The sequence below is a fragment of the Mesocricetus auratus genome, unplaced genomic scaffold (assembly GCF_017639785.1).
Source record: "Mesocricetus auratus isolate SY011 unplaced genomic scaffold, BCM_Maur_2.0 Super-Scaffold_100007, whole genome shotgun sequence".
NCBI classification, from domain to species: Eukaryota; Metazoa; Chordata; class Mammalia; order Rodentia; family Cricetidae; genus Mesocricetus; species Mesocricetus auratus.
The window spans coordinates 78,839,476-78,853,128 of record NW_024429191.1 but is presented as its reverse complement, the minus strand read 5'-3'; the positions used below and the strand labels follow the sequence as shown (position 1 = coordinate 78,853,128).

The window sequence follows — 13,653 nt, the reverse complement described above, 5'->3', positions numbered from 1 at the left end:
AGCCTGGCCTGTTGCACCGCGTGGACCTGAGGTGCTGCCCTCACCTCAGCTGCCTGCCGCTTAGCCCCCGACCGGTTGCCCTGCTCTCCAGAGTCCCCGCCTTCAAGCCTTCTCCCGGGCAAGAGCAGCGTGAGTGGGAGGTAGCGGCTGGTGTGCTCCCGCACTAGGAGAGCGCAAACATGTTTGGGGTGGGGGAGTTGGAGGACACTGGAACGGGATGAAAAGTGACCATGGCTCCCATGGCTCAGTGGGGAGGAGGGTGGCTGGGGAGGGGCACCACCAGCCTGCACATCCCCGATAAGGCAGCACTACCCGGTCCTAATCAGGAGTAGCCCCATGCCTAACATCGGTGTTGGAAAGGTAAGATTTCCCTGACTCAGCTAGACCCCTGGTCTGTACAAGGATGGGTGTGTGCATTCCAGGACAACCCCCCACTGCCACGAGAGCTGGTCACCCGTCAGCCCCACCCCATCGTGGCCTGAGTCTTGCCCTGGCCAGAAGGGCTGTTTTCGCTGTGGGCTCTCCTTCCTCCCCTTCTGTTTGCCAAAGTCTTCAATAAACCAAAGTCCACATCCGGTTTACCCCCCCAGCTCCCCTTGGCCACAACTACCCCACCCAGATGGGTGGAGGGAGGGGCTTCAGAATAGTTCAGGACTTCCATGGGGGAGCAATTAAGTGGCTCCAGTTTAAAGAGCAATCGCAGTCTGTCCCCAAGCTGGGTTCCAACAGCACTCCTCCACACGACCCAGCCAGCACAAGGGAAACTACAGGCCCACTGGAGACCCCCAGGCCCAGAGGCCCTTCTCTTGTTCAAAGGCCAACCAACTCTTCTCTTTCCTTGGCTGGGACTCAGTCAGGTGGAACGCTGCCCCGCCTTCCACAGCCCTATTCCAGCACTAGTAACAGGCTCACAGTGGGAGTAGAGATTTTAATATCCTAAGTCAGAGTGGGCCTGCTTTTCACGGCCAGGCCCCTTCTGGGGCTTCCTATCGCCATACTGCCTGGAAGGCTGCCTGCAGCCAGGGTTTCCCCATCCCCTAGGAGGGATGCAGCACCAGCCTGAGAGGGGAGGCGGCAGCAGCTAACGGAGTGGGAGGGGGGGAGGAGACAGAAGCTTGTGCAGGCGCATGTGGGTGTGTACTTAGGTGTGAGAACACATGTGAAGTGTCAGGTTTATAGACCCTGGCCCAGGGACAGTCTGGGATGGGGAAGGAGGTAGGGCAAGAAACGCATCCTTTCTTCCTGGCACCATGGACTCACAGGATCCCAGGGACAGGTAGAATGGATTAAGTGGGAAACATCCCTAAGTCCAAGCTTTCAGGACTTGAGCCCTTTGAGTCTGGTGAGTGACTGATCCAGTCTGTGGAACACTTGGTCTGTCTCCTTCTGAAAGCCCTGGAAAGGTGGGAGGTAAGAAGCAGAGGGAGACAGGTCTCTGCTAGAAGAACTTGACTCCTCGGCCATCACCGACAGTGATAATCTCAGCCTTGTGCTCCTGCTGTAGGGCCTGCAGAGCACGTAGTAGGGTCGCCTCATCCAGCCCATGGAACTCTAGATAGGAAGAGATGGTCAGTCAGGACACTCAGCTCTTTCCGTCATTGAGCCAAAAGCTGAGAACTTCCGAAGCCAGAATATTCTATTTGTATGCCATGAGGACTGCTGCAGCTGTCACTCACTTCCTGGGCACTCCGTGGGAGTGGAAAGCAGCCTGGGTCAGCATGAAACGGAGAGGCTTATTTCATCCTTCTCAGTTCTATACCACAGCCCCCTTTCCCGTTGCTGTCATCAAATATCTAACTTAACATGGACATCTTTGCCTTAAGGACCACAAAGTAACCCTGATAGTCTGACCTAGGCCAGGGCCCCTGTACTGGACAGTGAACCCATCCAAACGTCTGTACAAACCAGGAGGATCTGCCTTAATACATGAAAGTACAGTTGGCACCCTCTAGCCAGGAGACTACTAAAGTTCATAGCCAACATCTGCCCTTTCCAGTTGAACGTGAGCCAAGGGACAGTGGAGTTTCCAGAAATATGGGAAGATACTGTAGAGACTCAAGAGGCAGCAGACAAGCCCTGACAGGCTTGCTCACCTCACCCACTGAGGGAGCCCAGCTCAAGTCAAGGAGTGAGCATTCTGGGGAAGCCTCCAGCTTTGTACAGGCTGAGTGGTGGGCTGGGCCAGGCTGCAGTGCTGAACTCATGGGGTGATGGTGGGAACAGCAAGCAGAGGCCTGCAGGGAAGGGGGAGACGGCCAAGTGGTGTCAAGTCTGAGGGAGCAGTCATAGCCTGGCAGAACCCCCACCCCCTTACCCTGGCAAAGACCAAAACTTTTGGTGATCCTGGGGATCAGAATAGAGTCACAGGAAAAAAAAAGTGTTTACCCTATGTAAAAATCAAAGGCCATACAAATCCTTGTCTGGCACAAACCCAACGTTTTTAAATGGGCAGGGGGTGGGGCTGGGGGTGTTGGCACAATCCCTTCAGCTGACACCCACAAATCTTGAGCCTTCTTCTATAAGAAGAAAGGGTGAAAGAGAGCTTGAGTCAGCAAGGAATGAGATTCCAAGTTTAATCCCCCACACTGGTTCCTCAACTGGCTTCTACAGCAACCATTCTTAACATAACCCTGAAAAATCTTTTCAAAATACACAAACATCCACACCAACAAAGAGTTACTTTGTTTTGTGAGTCCAAGTGGTATAGAATGTTTATATGAGAGTTAAGAAGTTTTGAACTGCCGTGTGTTGGTGGCGCATGCCTTTAACCCCAGCACTTGAGAGGCATAAGCAGGCGGATCTCTGTGAGTTCAAGGCCAGCCTGGTCTACAGAGCAAGTTCCAGGACAACCTCCAAAACAATACAGAGAAACCCTGTCTCCAAAATAAATAAATAAATGTTTTGAACTGTGTTGGAGAAATGGCTTAGTGGTTATGAATACTTACTGCTCTTGTGGAGGTAATGGGTTTGGTTCCCAGCACCTACATGACAACTCACAACAGTTCTAGGGGATCCATACAATGTATTCTTCTTACCTCCATGGGCACCAGCCATGTATGTGTGGTACATATATATATATACATTCAGGCAAACACTCACGTGCATAACATAAAAATAAATCTTTTTTCTTTGCTTTTTTTTTCTGTAGTAACTGTTTTTGTTTTTCAAGACAGGATTTCTTTGTAGCTTTGGAGCCTTTCCTGGAACTCACTTTATAGACCAGGTTGTCCTAGAACTCAGAGATATACACCTGCCTCTGCTTCCCAAGTGCTGGGGTTAAAGGCATGAGCCATCACCACCCAGCTAAAAATAAATCTTTAAAACAAAACAAAAACCCCTCAGAACTTTGCATTATGGAATTCAGAGACACAGAAGTAGTCCAAAGATGTATTAAATCAATACTGGAGACAAGAGGATTCTGATTGGAGAACTGGGAGAAGAAAAAGGAATTACCTTCATCCTCCGTGTCTTCCCCACTCGTCAGTTCATACAGGGTGAACACAGAGTTGTTCTGGCCGCTCCTGGAAACCTTCGGGCACAAACAAGGAGGGCTGAGTAAGGACCAGACCAATGTCCTGGGAGAAGGTAAACTTCACCTCTACCTTTTTCTCCAAGAATGGTATGTGTTCCCAAATCAGGGCTGTCACCCTCTGCAGTGTCCTAAACTCATAAACCCTACAGGTGCTATATTTGTATGTGTGTACACACATTTGGAACCACCAAGCCACAGCCGTCCACGTGTCTCAAAAGTGACCTCTCACCCTGGTTGTTTTCTGTTCAAGGATGGGTGGTGTGTGTTTGTTATATTTAGGTTGTTGACGCTTTCCCCGCCCCCCTTCTCCCTTGGGAATGTTTGGGGCTAGTGGTAACCAGGAATTTGAGGAACAGAGTCCTCTGTCCTCACACCCACACTGGTTCAGAAGGTCTCATTCATGTGAACAACGCCATGCAGGCTCAGTGGGAGAGGGAACCCAGGGTTTTTTCCCTCCCTTCCTTTCCCCATTTATCTCCCGTGGCCAGAGGCTCCAGCCAACAATAGCAATCATGGTTCCCAGTACTACATTCTCCAAACATGGCCTCACGTAGCCTCTGGCCTCCTACAGGCAAAGAAAGGGAGATTCTGTGCAGGAGAGACATTGAGTCAATGAAGAATGGTTGCCAGGAAGGTCCGTGCTTCCGTTTTTTGCCCACTCCCCACTCTGCCAAGTTTGGATCTAAAAATGCCAGCTATCGGCAGGGCACAGGCAACAATTCTTCTTTGCCATGGGTCATTGCTTAGTGCTTAGCAGGGTGGCCTCACCCATTGATAAATGAGTTTCCCCCATTCTTCTGGCCTCCGCCACATGATCAGGAAGCTAGACTTATTCTTATCCAACCACTCGAGGTTCCCTGTAAAACAGATACTTAATGAAAGCATCATGCTCTAAAAAAAGGGACAGAGAGGCAAGCACCAATACGGGGCAGAGTGGAAGAGACTTGCTTTCAGAGTAAGAGAGTCAATATTTGTTTTACTATTCTGATGTATAAAGCATCCTATTCTCCTTAATCCATCTCTCTTAGGGTTTAGATAGCAGAGAGATTGTAATTTTGTATACTAATGGGGGAAAAGAAGTGGGCCATTTCAGAATACTTGGGGTTTCAGGCTGAAGGAGAGGAAGAAAAAGGCATTAAAAGGAAAAGAGACATCCTGCTCTGCCCTCAGGAAAACCTGAGTAAGAAGAAGAAGTAGCATCTGAGGAACTGAACCCACCTTTCTTCCTTAGCTCTTCTAATACAATCTGGATCGACTCCACAGGAAGTTTTCCTGGTTTAAGGTTAAGGGGATGGCCTATGTGTGAATTCCATTAAATAAAAATTTTTCACAGCAGAGGCCCATGATGAGTGTCATCTAGTCCCTTTCCCTGCCACACATATAAGCAATTTTTGAAGATGTATATTCTGAATATTCTGGAAAGGAAGGTAAAAAGAAACTTCTAAGAACTATCAGAGTGTGGTGGCACAGGCCTGTAATACCAGCTCTTAAGAGATGGACACAGGAGAATCACCAACTAAGGATGGGCTGGGTTATAGAAATTCAGTTCCCCCCCCCAAAAGGCAAGAGTTTTAGAAAATAAAGGGTGTTGCCATTGCCCTCATTCTCTGTCCTTTTCTCCACATATTTTACCTATGAATCAGCCAGCAAAAATAAATGACCCTCACTTCCTGGGAGAGATTGTTTTAAGTATAGAAAATTATTAAAGGTGGTTTAGGGGTTTGAGCCTCACAGAGAGGAGATTCAAATAGTTTAAAAGGGTCCAGGTTGTAAAGCTTGGGACTTGACTTAAAAGCCCAGATTGTAAGACCACCGGCACTTATTAATGCTAGGGTAAGGGGGCCGGCACTGCCTGGGAGGGGGCGTGTAAAATGACTGTCTGCCATGTATCTTAGCCTTTTCCCAAGTCCAGTCTGAGTAGAAACCTGCCTACTGTGGGTAAAAGGAGGCGGGAAGACGCAGTCTGGACATGCAGAGAAGTGTGGGAGCGCGCGCGTGGGCTATGGGAGAGCCTGAGGGAGGATACGCTGTAGCTTGGCGTTGTTGAAGAGCGGGCTCTCCTGGGCTTCCATCACCGTCATGCTGGACTGTTTGTGCAGGCGGCAGAAGGACAGAACCAGAGAGCACCAGGCGGCCAGCTGCTTCTGCCGAGTGTCCACGTTCGGCTGTAACCTGCCGGGCGAAGGGAGTGCCATGCAGAAATTAGAGCGTGAGAAGGCAAAAGCAGCACCATTAGGGGGAAGTGAGGGGCTGGCTGGACGGAAGGCGGCCGGCGGCTGTCTTCCCCGGAACCCCAGGTGAATCATCATGGCTGAGCCCCGGACCCCGGGGAGGGGAGGGAGGTACACGGGGTTTCTCGGGGTCGGAGCCTCACGTAAAGAAGGGCGGAAAGCGGTACTGCCACGGCCACTCGAAACTCATCGCCATCGTAGTAGCACAGAAAACCCGGAACCGACAAGGGGCTTCCTGTTTCCGCCTCAGCATGTCCGGGCAGACAGCACAGCAGAAAGGTTCCGGACTCTAGAGCCCCAGGCCCGCAGCGGGTTGGGAGCGGTCCTTGCCACCAGCCCATCTGACTCTGCTCTGAGAAATTTCATCATGCAGAACAGAGGGTCCCTGGAAGTCTTTTGGTTTAAGTCCAGGAAAAAGAAGTAACTTCTGCGAACTGCGCAGTTAGCAGAACGCCAAGTAGAACCCACATCTGGAGGCTTCTTTACATTCGTATCAATTACCATCCCATTTAAGCTCGAAGCTCCACAGTCTCTTGTATTCCCACTCAGGCTGACTTCACTCCTTCGTTTCCTGTAGAACCTTGGGGGCATATTCTGTGGGTTACAAAACTATAAACGACTTTGCTCTCTTCGGGGATTCAAAACCAACGTTTAGTTCTCACTTCTTGCCTTTCTAGAGTCCCGACTTGGAATCCCTGTTGGCTTTATCTGACTCATAACCCAACGTACACTACTCAGGTCTGTCCTTTTGCCTGCCTAAACTACTGGTAAGTTCCCAAACCAGAATTCTTGTTCCATTCTCCCCAAACTATCCCCACTCCTGAGCTATGGAAAATTGCTGAAGGAGAAAAATGACCAGAAGGTATTTACTGAGTCCCAGGCTCCCTTAGTAATCTTACTACTGGGCTCTCGGGAGCCTTGTTGAATCTAGAGATAGAAAGTTGGGAGTCTTCTGATCTGAAATGCAATATGAACGCGTCTGAGGGATGAGAGTGCCAAACCAAAGGTGTATTGAAAGGAAGGCTGACGTTTGACTGCTCAGAAAGGCACATTTAAAGAATGAGGGGAAGCTAGGCTATTTTCATTGATTCCTTGTCATCCTCATTCATCAAGCTAGTCCACCTGTGTCTATCCTTCTGCTCCCTGCAGAGTGATTATTAGAATCCCTTACTCTTTCTTTGTCACAGTGTTTAATTCATGCTTCGAAAGTTCCTCTCCACTTTTCCTTTCTCTTCCTTTTGGACTCAAAAGTATCATTCTTCCTTTCTAAGACCAACACTTTACCATGCTCTTGCCTCTCTTCTGAATTCCTACAGTACACCTCTATCTTCTTACCTCTCTCCCTTTCTCCATAGCTCAGTTTATTTCTGTTTAAAAGTAATGTTAGCTGGTGTTGGTGGCAGAAGTCTTGAATCCCAGCATTCGAAGGCAGAAGCAGGCAGATTTCTGTGAGTTCCAGGCTAGCCTGGTCTACAGAGCAAGTTCTAGGACAGTCAGAGCTGTCCCTGTCTCAGGACACAGAGAAACCCTGTGTGTGTGTGTGTGTGTGGGGTAATGTTAGCTGAGCACCCTTTAATCCGAGCGCTCAAGCTATAATCCTACGGAGTACTGAGATTATATATGTGGGCCATATCTATAGTCTAATTTGTTTTTCCATGAGGTCCTACTAGGTGGCCAGATTGGCCTTAAACTCTCCACCCCCCTGCCTCAGCTTTCCCAGAGTTGTGTTTACAGGTATGTTCAGGTATGTTCCACCACACCTGGCTCTTGCACTCTCTCTGCATGTGTTATTTTTTTGTTTTTTGAGACAGGGTTTCTTTTTATAGGGCTGACTGTCCTGGAATTCACTTTGTAGACCATGCTGGCAGTGAACTCAGAGATCCACCTGCCTCTTCCTCTCAACTGCTGGGATTAAAGGAGTGTGCTGCCACCACCGGGCTGTCTCTCATTACTTAAAGGTGGTCATTTCCCTAAAGCCAAACCTCAACTATCTTCTTTTCAATATACTTTTAAACATTTTTCTCAATAAACTTTTATACTTCCTATAGACACATATTGTGGTTGAGGGTGGAAATAATCCCCAAATGATGTTTCTCCCCTCTCCCTTCCCCATTGTTGATTCTCTATGGGATATCGTAACTTGTCCCATTGTTACCTCATGTTACACATTTCTTTCTTTCTTTCTTTCTTTCTTTCTTTCTTTCTTTCTTTCTGTCTTTTTAATTTGACACAGAGTCTCATGCATCCCAAGCTGGCCTGGAATGTAGCCAAAGACGACATTTTACTTCTGATCCTCCTGCCTCCACCTCCCGATTGCTGAGATTAGAGATGTTCACTGCCACACCTGGCAAGGCAATATCCTCTCTTTTTTTTTTTTAAGAAGAAATTTAAGATGTCTTAAATATCTTAAATAAAGATATTTAAATGTATGTATGCACTTATGCAGGAGACAAAAAGAGGGAACCCTGGGAGCTGGAGTTACAGGTGTTTGTGAGTTTCCTGACATGGGTGCTGGGAATCGAACTCTGGTCATCTGCAAGAGCAGTGAGCACTCTTAGCCTCTGATGTATCTTTTCAGCCCCCTGAATCCTTTTCTTTAGGTCAGTCGTGAAGGTCAAAGTCTGACTCACCTCTGATACCCCTCTTTCACCCCCTCATGCCTGATCCCATAGATTCTCTTCATTATTTTAATCATAGCTCCTGCTTTGTAATTAGTCTCTACTTCCAACTCTTCATTTTAGCTAAGTCTTTTTTTTAACTTATTTTTTTATATTTTATGTGCATTGGTGTTTTGCCTGTATGTATGTCTATGTGAGGGTATCAGATCTTGGAGTTACATATATTTGTGAACTTGGGTCCTCTGGAAGAGCAGTCAGTGCTTTTAACCACTGAGCCATCTCTCCAGCCCCAAATCTTTATTTTCTCACTCATGAATGCCTTTTTGTTTGTTTGCTTGTTTGTTTTTGAGACAAGTTCTCACTATGTAAGTCTGACTGGCCTGGAACTTGCTACATAGTCCACGGTGGCCTCAAACTCAGAGATTCACCTGTCTCTGCCTCCTGAGTGGTGTGTTCAAAGGTGTGGGCCACAATGCCAGGCTTCACTCCTTGATTCTTACAATAACTGCCTAATTCATGCTCATTTTCACTCTCTGCTCTAAGGAATACATTCTTTTTCCTTTTTTTCCCCCCCGAGACAGGGTTTCTCTGTATTGTTTTGTAGGCTGTCCTGGAACTTGCTCTGTAGACCAGGCTGGCCTGGAACTCACAGAGATCCGCCTGCCTCTGCCTCCTGAGTGCTGGGATTAATGGCGTACATCAATGCCCGGCTAAGGAATACATTCTACCTAAGGCCTTATCATGTACCAACTCAGCAGTCACCTTGTTTGTGAGTTTGTGTTATGGTTGGGATAAGAAATGTTTCCCTGAAGGTTCGTGTGTTGAAGGCTTGTGCCCCAGCTGTGTTTGTTATTGAGAGATGCTTAGATCAAAAGGAGTCTAACTTCATCAAGAGGTAATTCATTAATGAATTCATAGAATAATGGACTATTAGCTCTTGTCTGGATGTGGTGGTGCAATCCCAGCACTCAGGAGGCAGACACAGGTGGATCTCTGTGAGTTTGAGGCCAGCCTGGTCTACAAAGCCAGTTCCAGGACAGCCTTAAAGAATCCCTTTCTTGAAAAAAACAGCTGGGCAGTGGTGGCACATGCCTTTAATCCCAGCACTTGGGAGGCAGACTCAGGTGTATCTCTGAGTTCAAGGCCAGCCTGGTCTACAGAACAAGTTCCAGGACAGCCAGGGCTACACAGAGAAACCCTGTCTCGAAAAACAAAACAAAAATCCTTAGGTGACAGATGTGGCCTAAGAGAAGTATATCTTTAACAACATACAGGTATGTTCCAAGAAACACAGGCAAGTACCTATAAAACAGATAAGCATGTGCCCGGAAATAGGCGTGTACTACTTAGTAATGCAGATATTTCAACAGGGAAAATAGAAGCCTCTAAAGAGACTGAGGGTGCTGCAAAGGATAATCAGATGTTTCCATGGAAAATAAAGTTGCTTTGCATGTGTTTGGGAGAACCTGGCAGGTGTAGCTCAGGAAGGATCTGAGATGAGAGTTCCCCTGGTGAGAACTGGTCCTCACTGTCTGGGAAACACAGAAAAGGTGAGTTGCAGAGAAGCAGATGTGTCAAATGTGGAGTATCATCCACATTTCTCAAGAAGCTTAGAGAAGGACCCAGCTAAGAATTTGGCTGTTAAGGAGATAACATGTTTCTGAACCCCAGGGTCCAGTGTTCCTGAGACGGGAGCTTCCTCTAGATCTCATACACTGTCTGGTTGTTGGTCTTTAATGGACACCAGGGGGCAGTGTGTGACAATGCTGAATCTAAGAAGATGTGGGATGAAGGCCAGGAACGGGGACCTTAGAGTCTTATAGAGGAAGCCCCCACTGCCTTGGGCCTCAATCCTGAGGTCCTGAAGGATAAATTCCTGTTGCTAATCAACATTCCTTCTTTCTGTCTCTAGAGTAAACTGAGGCACATAAAAGGGCAAAACTGGGCTCCTGGGTAGCCTTTCTTCCTTCCAGGAGTCGAGGTAGAGATTTCTTGCCCCTCCTCCCCACACCTCCCCAGCTAAAGGCCCCAGCTGCTGTCCAAACCGGAAGGGAGTCTCTTCCTGCTTGTTTCCTGGAGCTGGGTTTGGATAGGGGCAGGAAAGGCTCCTCCCTGGGAGGAAAGAATATAGGAACATGACCTTGTGGAGGCAGAGGGCAGGTGAAATGACCAGAACAGCAGGGGCCATCTACATTCTTCAGCTGTCCCCAGTAATGAGGCCCCATAGAACTACCATTGACACAGACCCCACTGAGAAGGGAATATTGTACAAAAACACTGGTTTTTTTTATTTTAAAGACTACTTCACGTGGCTTCCATTTCCACCAATCCAAAGGTCTGTGGGAAAGATGAGTATGAGAAAAGGGGTAAGAAGGGGAGGCAGAGATTCCCGGCTCCAGCAGAAGAATGGCTGCTGAGGAACAGACCCCCTAGGCCTGGGCATCGTTGTCTTTACTCCTCCATACCACCAGAGTCACCAGGAAAGGAATGAGGCAGATGGGTGCGATGATCATGGCTAACAACACGTCCTCCGGGGGATCGGAGAAGGTGGGCTGCACCAGGGAGCAGTTGGTAAAGTGTATCAGGTGAGTCTCAAGGATGATCCTTTCCGCAAAAGGATTTGGGAAACCCAGGCCAAAACTGTCAGCATTGTACTCCAGGCAATACTGCAGGTCGCTGTAATGCCTGGGGGGCAGTAGGGGATTTTGAGTGAGGGAAGGGTTGGGCACAGGGAGAGGGGTGTCCCACATTCACTCAAGGTCCGCCCACAAGGAAGTGGCCCAGCTCCTGGCCTGAGCAACCCTTCAACACTGCCCCTACCTGCTAATCAAAGTCCAGTTGCACCAGTCCTTGACAGAGTTCATTTGATTCTTGTAGTAAAACCAGCAAAATAGGGCATTAATCTCATAGCTCTCCTCCACAGTCTCTGTAGGGACAGATGCTTCACAATGACCACACCCCTGGTCTTCCCTCCAAGTCTTCTGACCCAGGTATTTCCAAAGTAGAGAGAGCCCTTTGTCATTAGACAAGGGAATCCCTCCAAAAATTTCCCAGCAGGACACTTGTGACTGAGGGGAGGTCCGGGCTCTAGAACCCTGTAATGGCTTCCATGTGCACAGTATTTCCTCCCGGCCTCACAAGCACGTTCACACACACACACCTTGTCTGGGTCTTTTTACTCAATTGGGGCAGGACACCTTAAAGCTTGTGGGATAGCAGGGGGAAGGATCACAGGAACCCTAAGAGATACCAGGGAGGTTAGTGGGGGCTCAGCAGGCCCCAGGCTTGCCTTGTGAAAGGTTGCCCTCCCCTGTCCTAGCTTTATCCTTCCACTAAGTCGTTCTCCCCACAGACTCGGACACCCACCTCTTGACAGCAAGCTGTCCTCAGTGGGAAGAGATTGATTCAGGGACTCCGGAAAGGTTGAGACAGCTGTATAAAGACGTGAGAGAGAAGGGCGAGATGATATGGGGAGAGGTCTGAAAAGTAGTGCCTGTTTAGGGGTAGAGACCAATACCCTGGAAAAGTCAGCACTACTTTGGAACATAAAGAAAAATCATCTCCCCCTCCCTACTGGATTGTCCTAGTGCGGGAAGGGAGCGGCTGGTACAAGCTGCGCCCCACTTACACCCGGGCCCAAAACCCCCTCCCTTCTTGTCAGTCCTGGACCTCCCAAGACCTCTCCTCCAGGTTCTGGCAGGCACTCCAGCTTTTCTTAAGTGGAAAGCGCCGTGCTGTACCACCGGGAGATGTGCTCAGGGCCCATCTGCAGATCAGAGCTCTCGGCACGTCGGTTGGTACTCGCATGGTGGTCCCGTGCTGGCCTCGGTAGCCCGGGCCGGTTCCCCTCCCGGACCTCCCTCGTCTCCCACCGGGGCCCCCGACGCTGCGCTCACCGCCCAGCAGCAGCAGCAGCAGCAGCGGAGGGAGGCGGAGCACTGCCGGCCGGCCGGCGCGGGTCATAGCGAGCCTCGATCCACTCGGGGCGCGCTCCACCAGGAACCGGGCCATCACGCCTTGGGCGAGAAGGCGAGGAGGGGCGGCAGAGTTGAGCTGGCCCGGGCGGGGGCGCCTATATTCCCGGCCCGAGCCGCAGGAAGCTGCGCCGCTTCCTCGGAGGGGCTGGGAAAGCGGCAGCCACGTGGGGGGCGGGCTGCAGGGAGAGTCACTGCCGCACCCGCCCGCGCCTCGCTCCGCCTGGCGCGCCTTGGCCCACTCTCTCTCTTCCAGCTGGGTCTGCGGGGCTGGACAGCTCCCCCTGTAACCCCAGAACCGGGATCCGCGTCCCGCCCCATACTAACTCCGGTCTCCCTGCATCAGCTGAGGAATTCCAGTGGCCCCCTCCTAATCACGGCGAGGGGTGGGGACCAGCTGCTGGACCAGATCTGGGGAGGAGGGAAGCGGCTGAGAGCTCCAAAGGTCTCCCGACGCTTTGGTGTCTGAGGCAGGGGGTTTGGGGAAAGCGGCGCCAGGAGCTGCGCCAGCCCCGCTACGAGTTTCTTTTCCCAGGAAACACCCACTGATGTCACCTCGTCTGCCAAGTCCTGGGGAAGAGAAGTGGGGCTGTAGTGAGAAATGGAGGCCAGGGAAGCAGGGTGGAGAGGCAGTAAAGTCTAAATAACCTCCCTTCAAGGCAAATTCTGGGTCCTTCATCCACAAACCTGATAGGCAGTGCAAAAAGTAACATAACTACATTTCCAGGAAAATGGCCACCCAGGATGCTACAAAGAAGGGAGGGACTAGAACTTCCACCGTGCCTCTTACTGTTTGAGGTGAGTTGTTGCTGAGGCTGCAGGTGGAACTCAGCCCCAAGGTATGCATATTATCATCAGCACCAGTTTTACAGGGGAGAAGGCAGCTAAAGCTCAAAGAGAGACTGAGAAGTTCTGATCCTAATTCTGCTTCCCCCTCCTCGGATGTACACCTTGAAGTCCACATTTGTCATCAGGGGTTCTCATGCAATATTAGGTCCTTACTCTCCTCCTAATCTTCCGTGAGGACTTAACTTCATCTGTGGAAAGAAATCACATTTCCTCCACAGAAACTGGTTTTCTTTTTTCCCTTTCTGAGTGACTTGACTAAGGTCACATTATTGGGAAGCTGCAAAGCTCAGCTTCGGCCCCCACTGGCCCTGCCTGCTATCATAGCTCAACTGTTGCTGTATATTGGGCCAGGCCAGGGATTCATTAGCCTGAAGCTGCCCAGGAGCTGGTTTGGCTATGGTGTTCAACTCCAGGCACACAGTTGTCAGCACAAAACTTTCCTGATTACT

The 13,653-nt window shown here is 49.7% G+C and overlaps 2 protein-coding genes across 2 annotated transcripts; both read right to left on the bottom strand.

Moving 5' to 3' along the window:
* Nucleotides 1–914: 914 nt before the first annotated feature.
* Vps25 (vacuolar protein sorting 25 homolog) lies at nt 915–6,066 on the bottom strand. The gene is made up of 6 exons (XM_005070145.4): nt 5,907–6,066; nt 5,559–5,704; nt 4,751–4,804; nt 4,301–4,389; nt 3,454–3,529; nt 915–1,551 (listed from the first exon to the last, which is right to left on the bottom strand). Exons 1-6 carry the CDS (start codon nt 6,014–6,016, stop codon nt 1,439–1,441), a joined length of 588 nt encoding a protein of 195 aa, XP_005070202.2. The 5' UTR covers nt 6,017–6,066; the 3' UTR covers nt 915–1,438.
* A 4,577-nt stretch (nt 6,067–10,643) lies between these two features.
* Ramp2 (receptor activity modifying protein 2) lies at nt 10,644–12,492 on the bottom strand. The gene is made up of 4 exons (XM_005070264.4): nt 12,278–12,492; nt 11,748–11,813; nt 11,202–11,307; nt 10,644–11,066 (listed from the first exon to the last, which is right to left on the bottom strand). Exons 1-4 carry the CDS (start codon nt 12,390–12,392, stop codon nt 10,811–10,813), a joined length of 543 nt encoding a protein of 180 aa, XP_005070321.1. The 5' UTR covers nt 12,393–12,492; the 3' UTR covers nt 10,644–10,810.
* Between the last annotated feature and the right edge of the window lie 1,161 nt (nt 12,493–13,653).

Bases quoted from the DNA above. Each gene is read 5' to 3' on its own strand.
- Vps25 (XM_005070145.4), bottom strand. From the start codon at position 6,016: ATGCTGAGGCGGAAACAGGAAGCCCCTTGTCGGTTCCGGGTTTTCTGT. The intron at 4,805-5,558 runs GTATCCTCCCTC...ACCTTAAACCAG, and splicing joins CAACAACGCCAAGCTACAGC to GAAAACTTCCTGTGGAGTCG. The intron at 4,390-4,750 runs GTGGGTTCAGTT...TCTGTTTTACAG, and splicing joins AGAAGAGCTAAGGAAGAAAG to GGAACCTCGAGTGGTTGGAT.
- Ramp2 (XM_005070264.4), bottom strand. From the start codon at position 12,392: ATGGCCCGGTTCCTGGTGGAGCGCGCCCCGAGTGGATCGAGGCTCGCT. The intron at 11,308-11,747 runs GTGGGTGTCCGA...CTGTCCCTACAG, and splicing joins GGACAGCTTGCTGTCAAGAG to AGACTGTGGAGGAGAGCTAT. The intron at 11,067-11,201 runs GTAGGGGCAGTG...ACTGCCCCCCAG, and splicing joins AACTGGACTTTGATTAGCAG to GCATTACAGCGACCTGCAGT.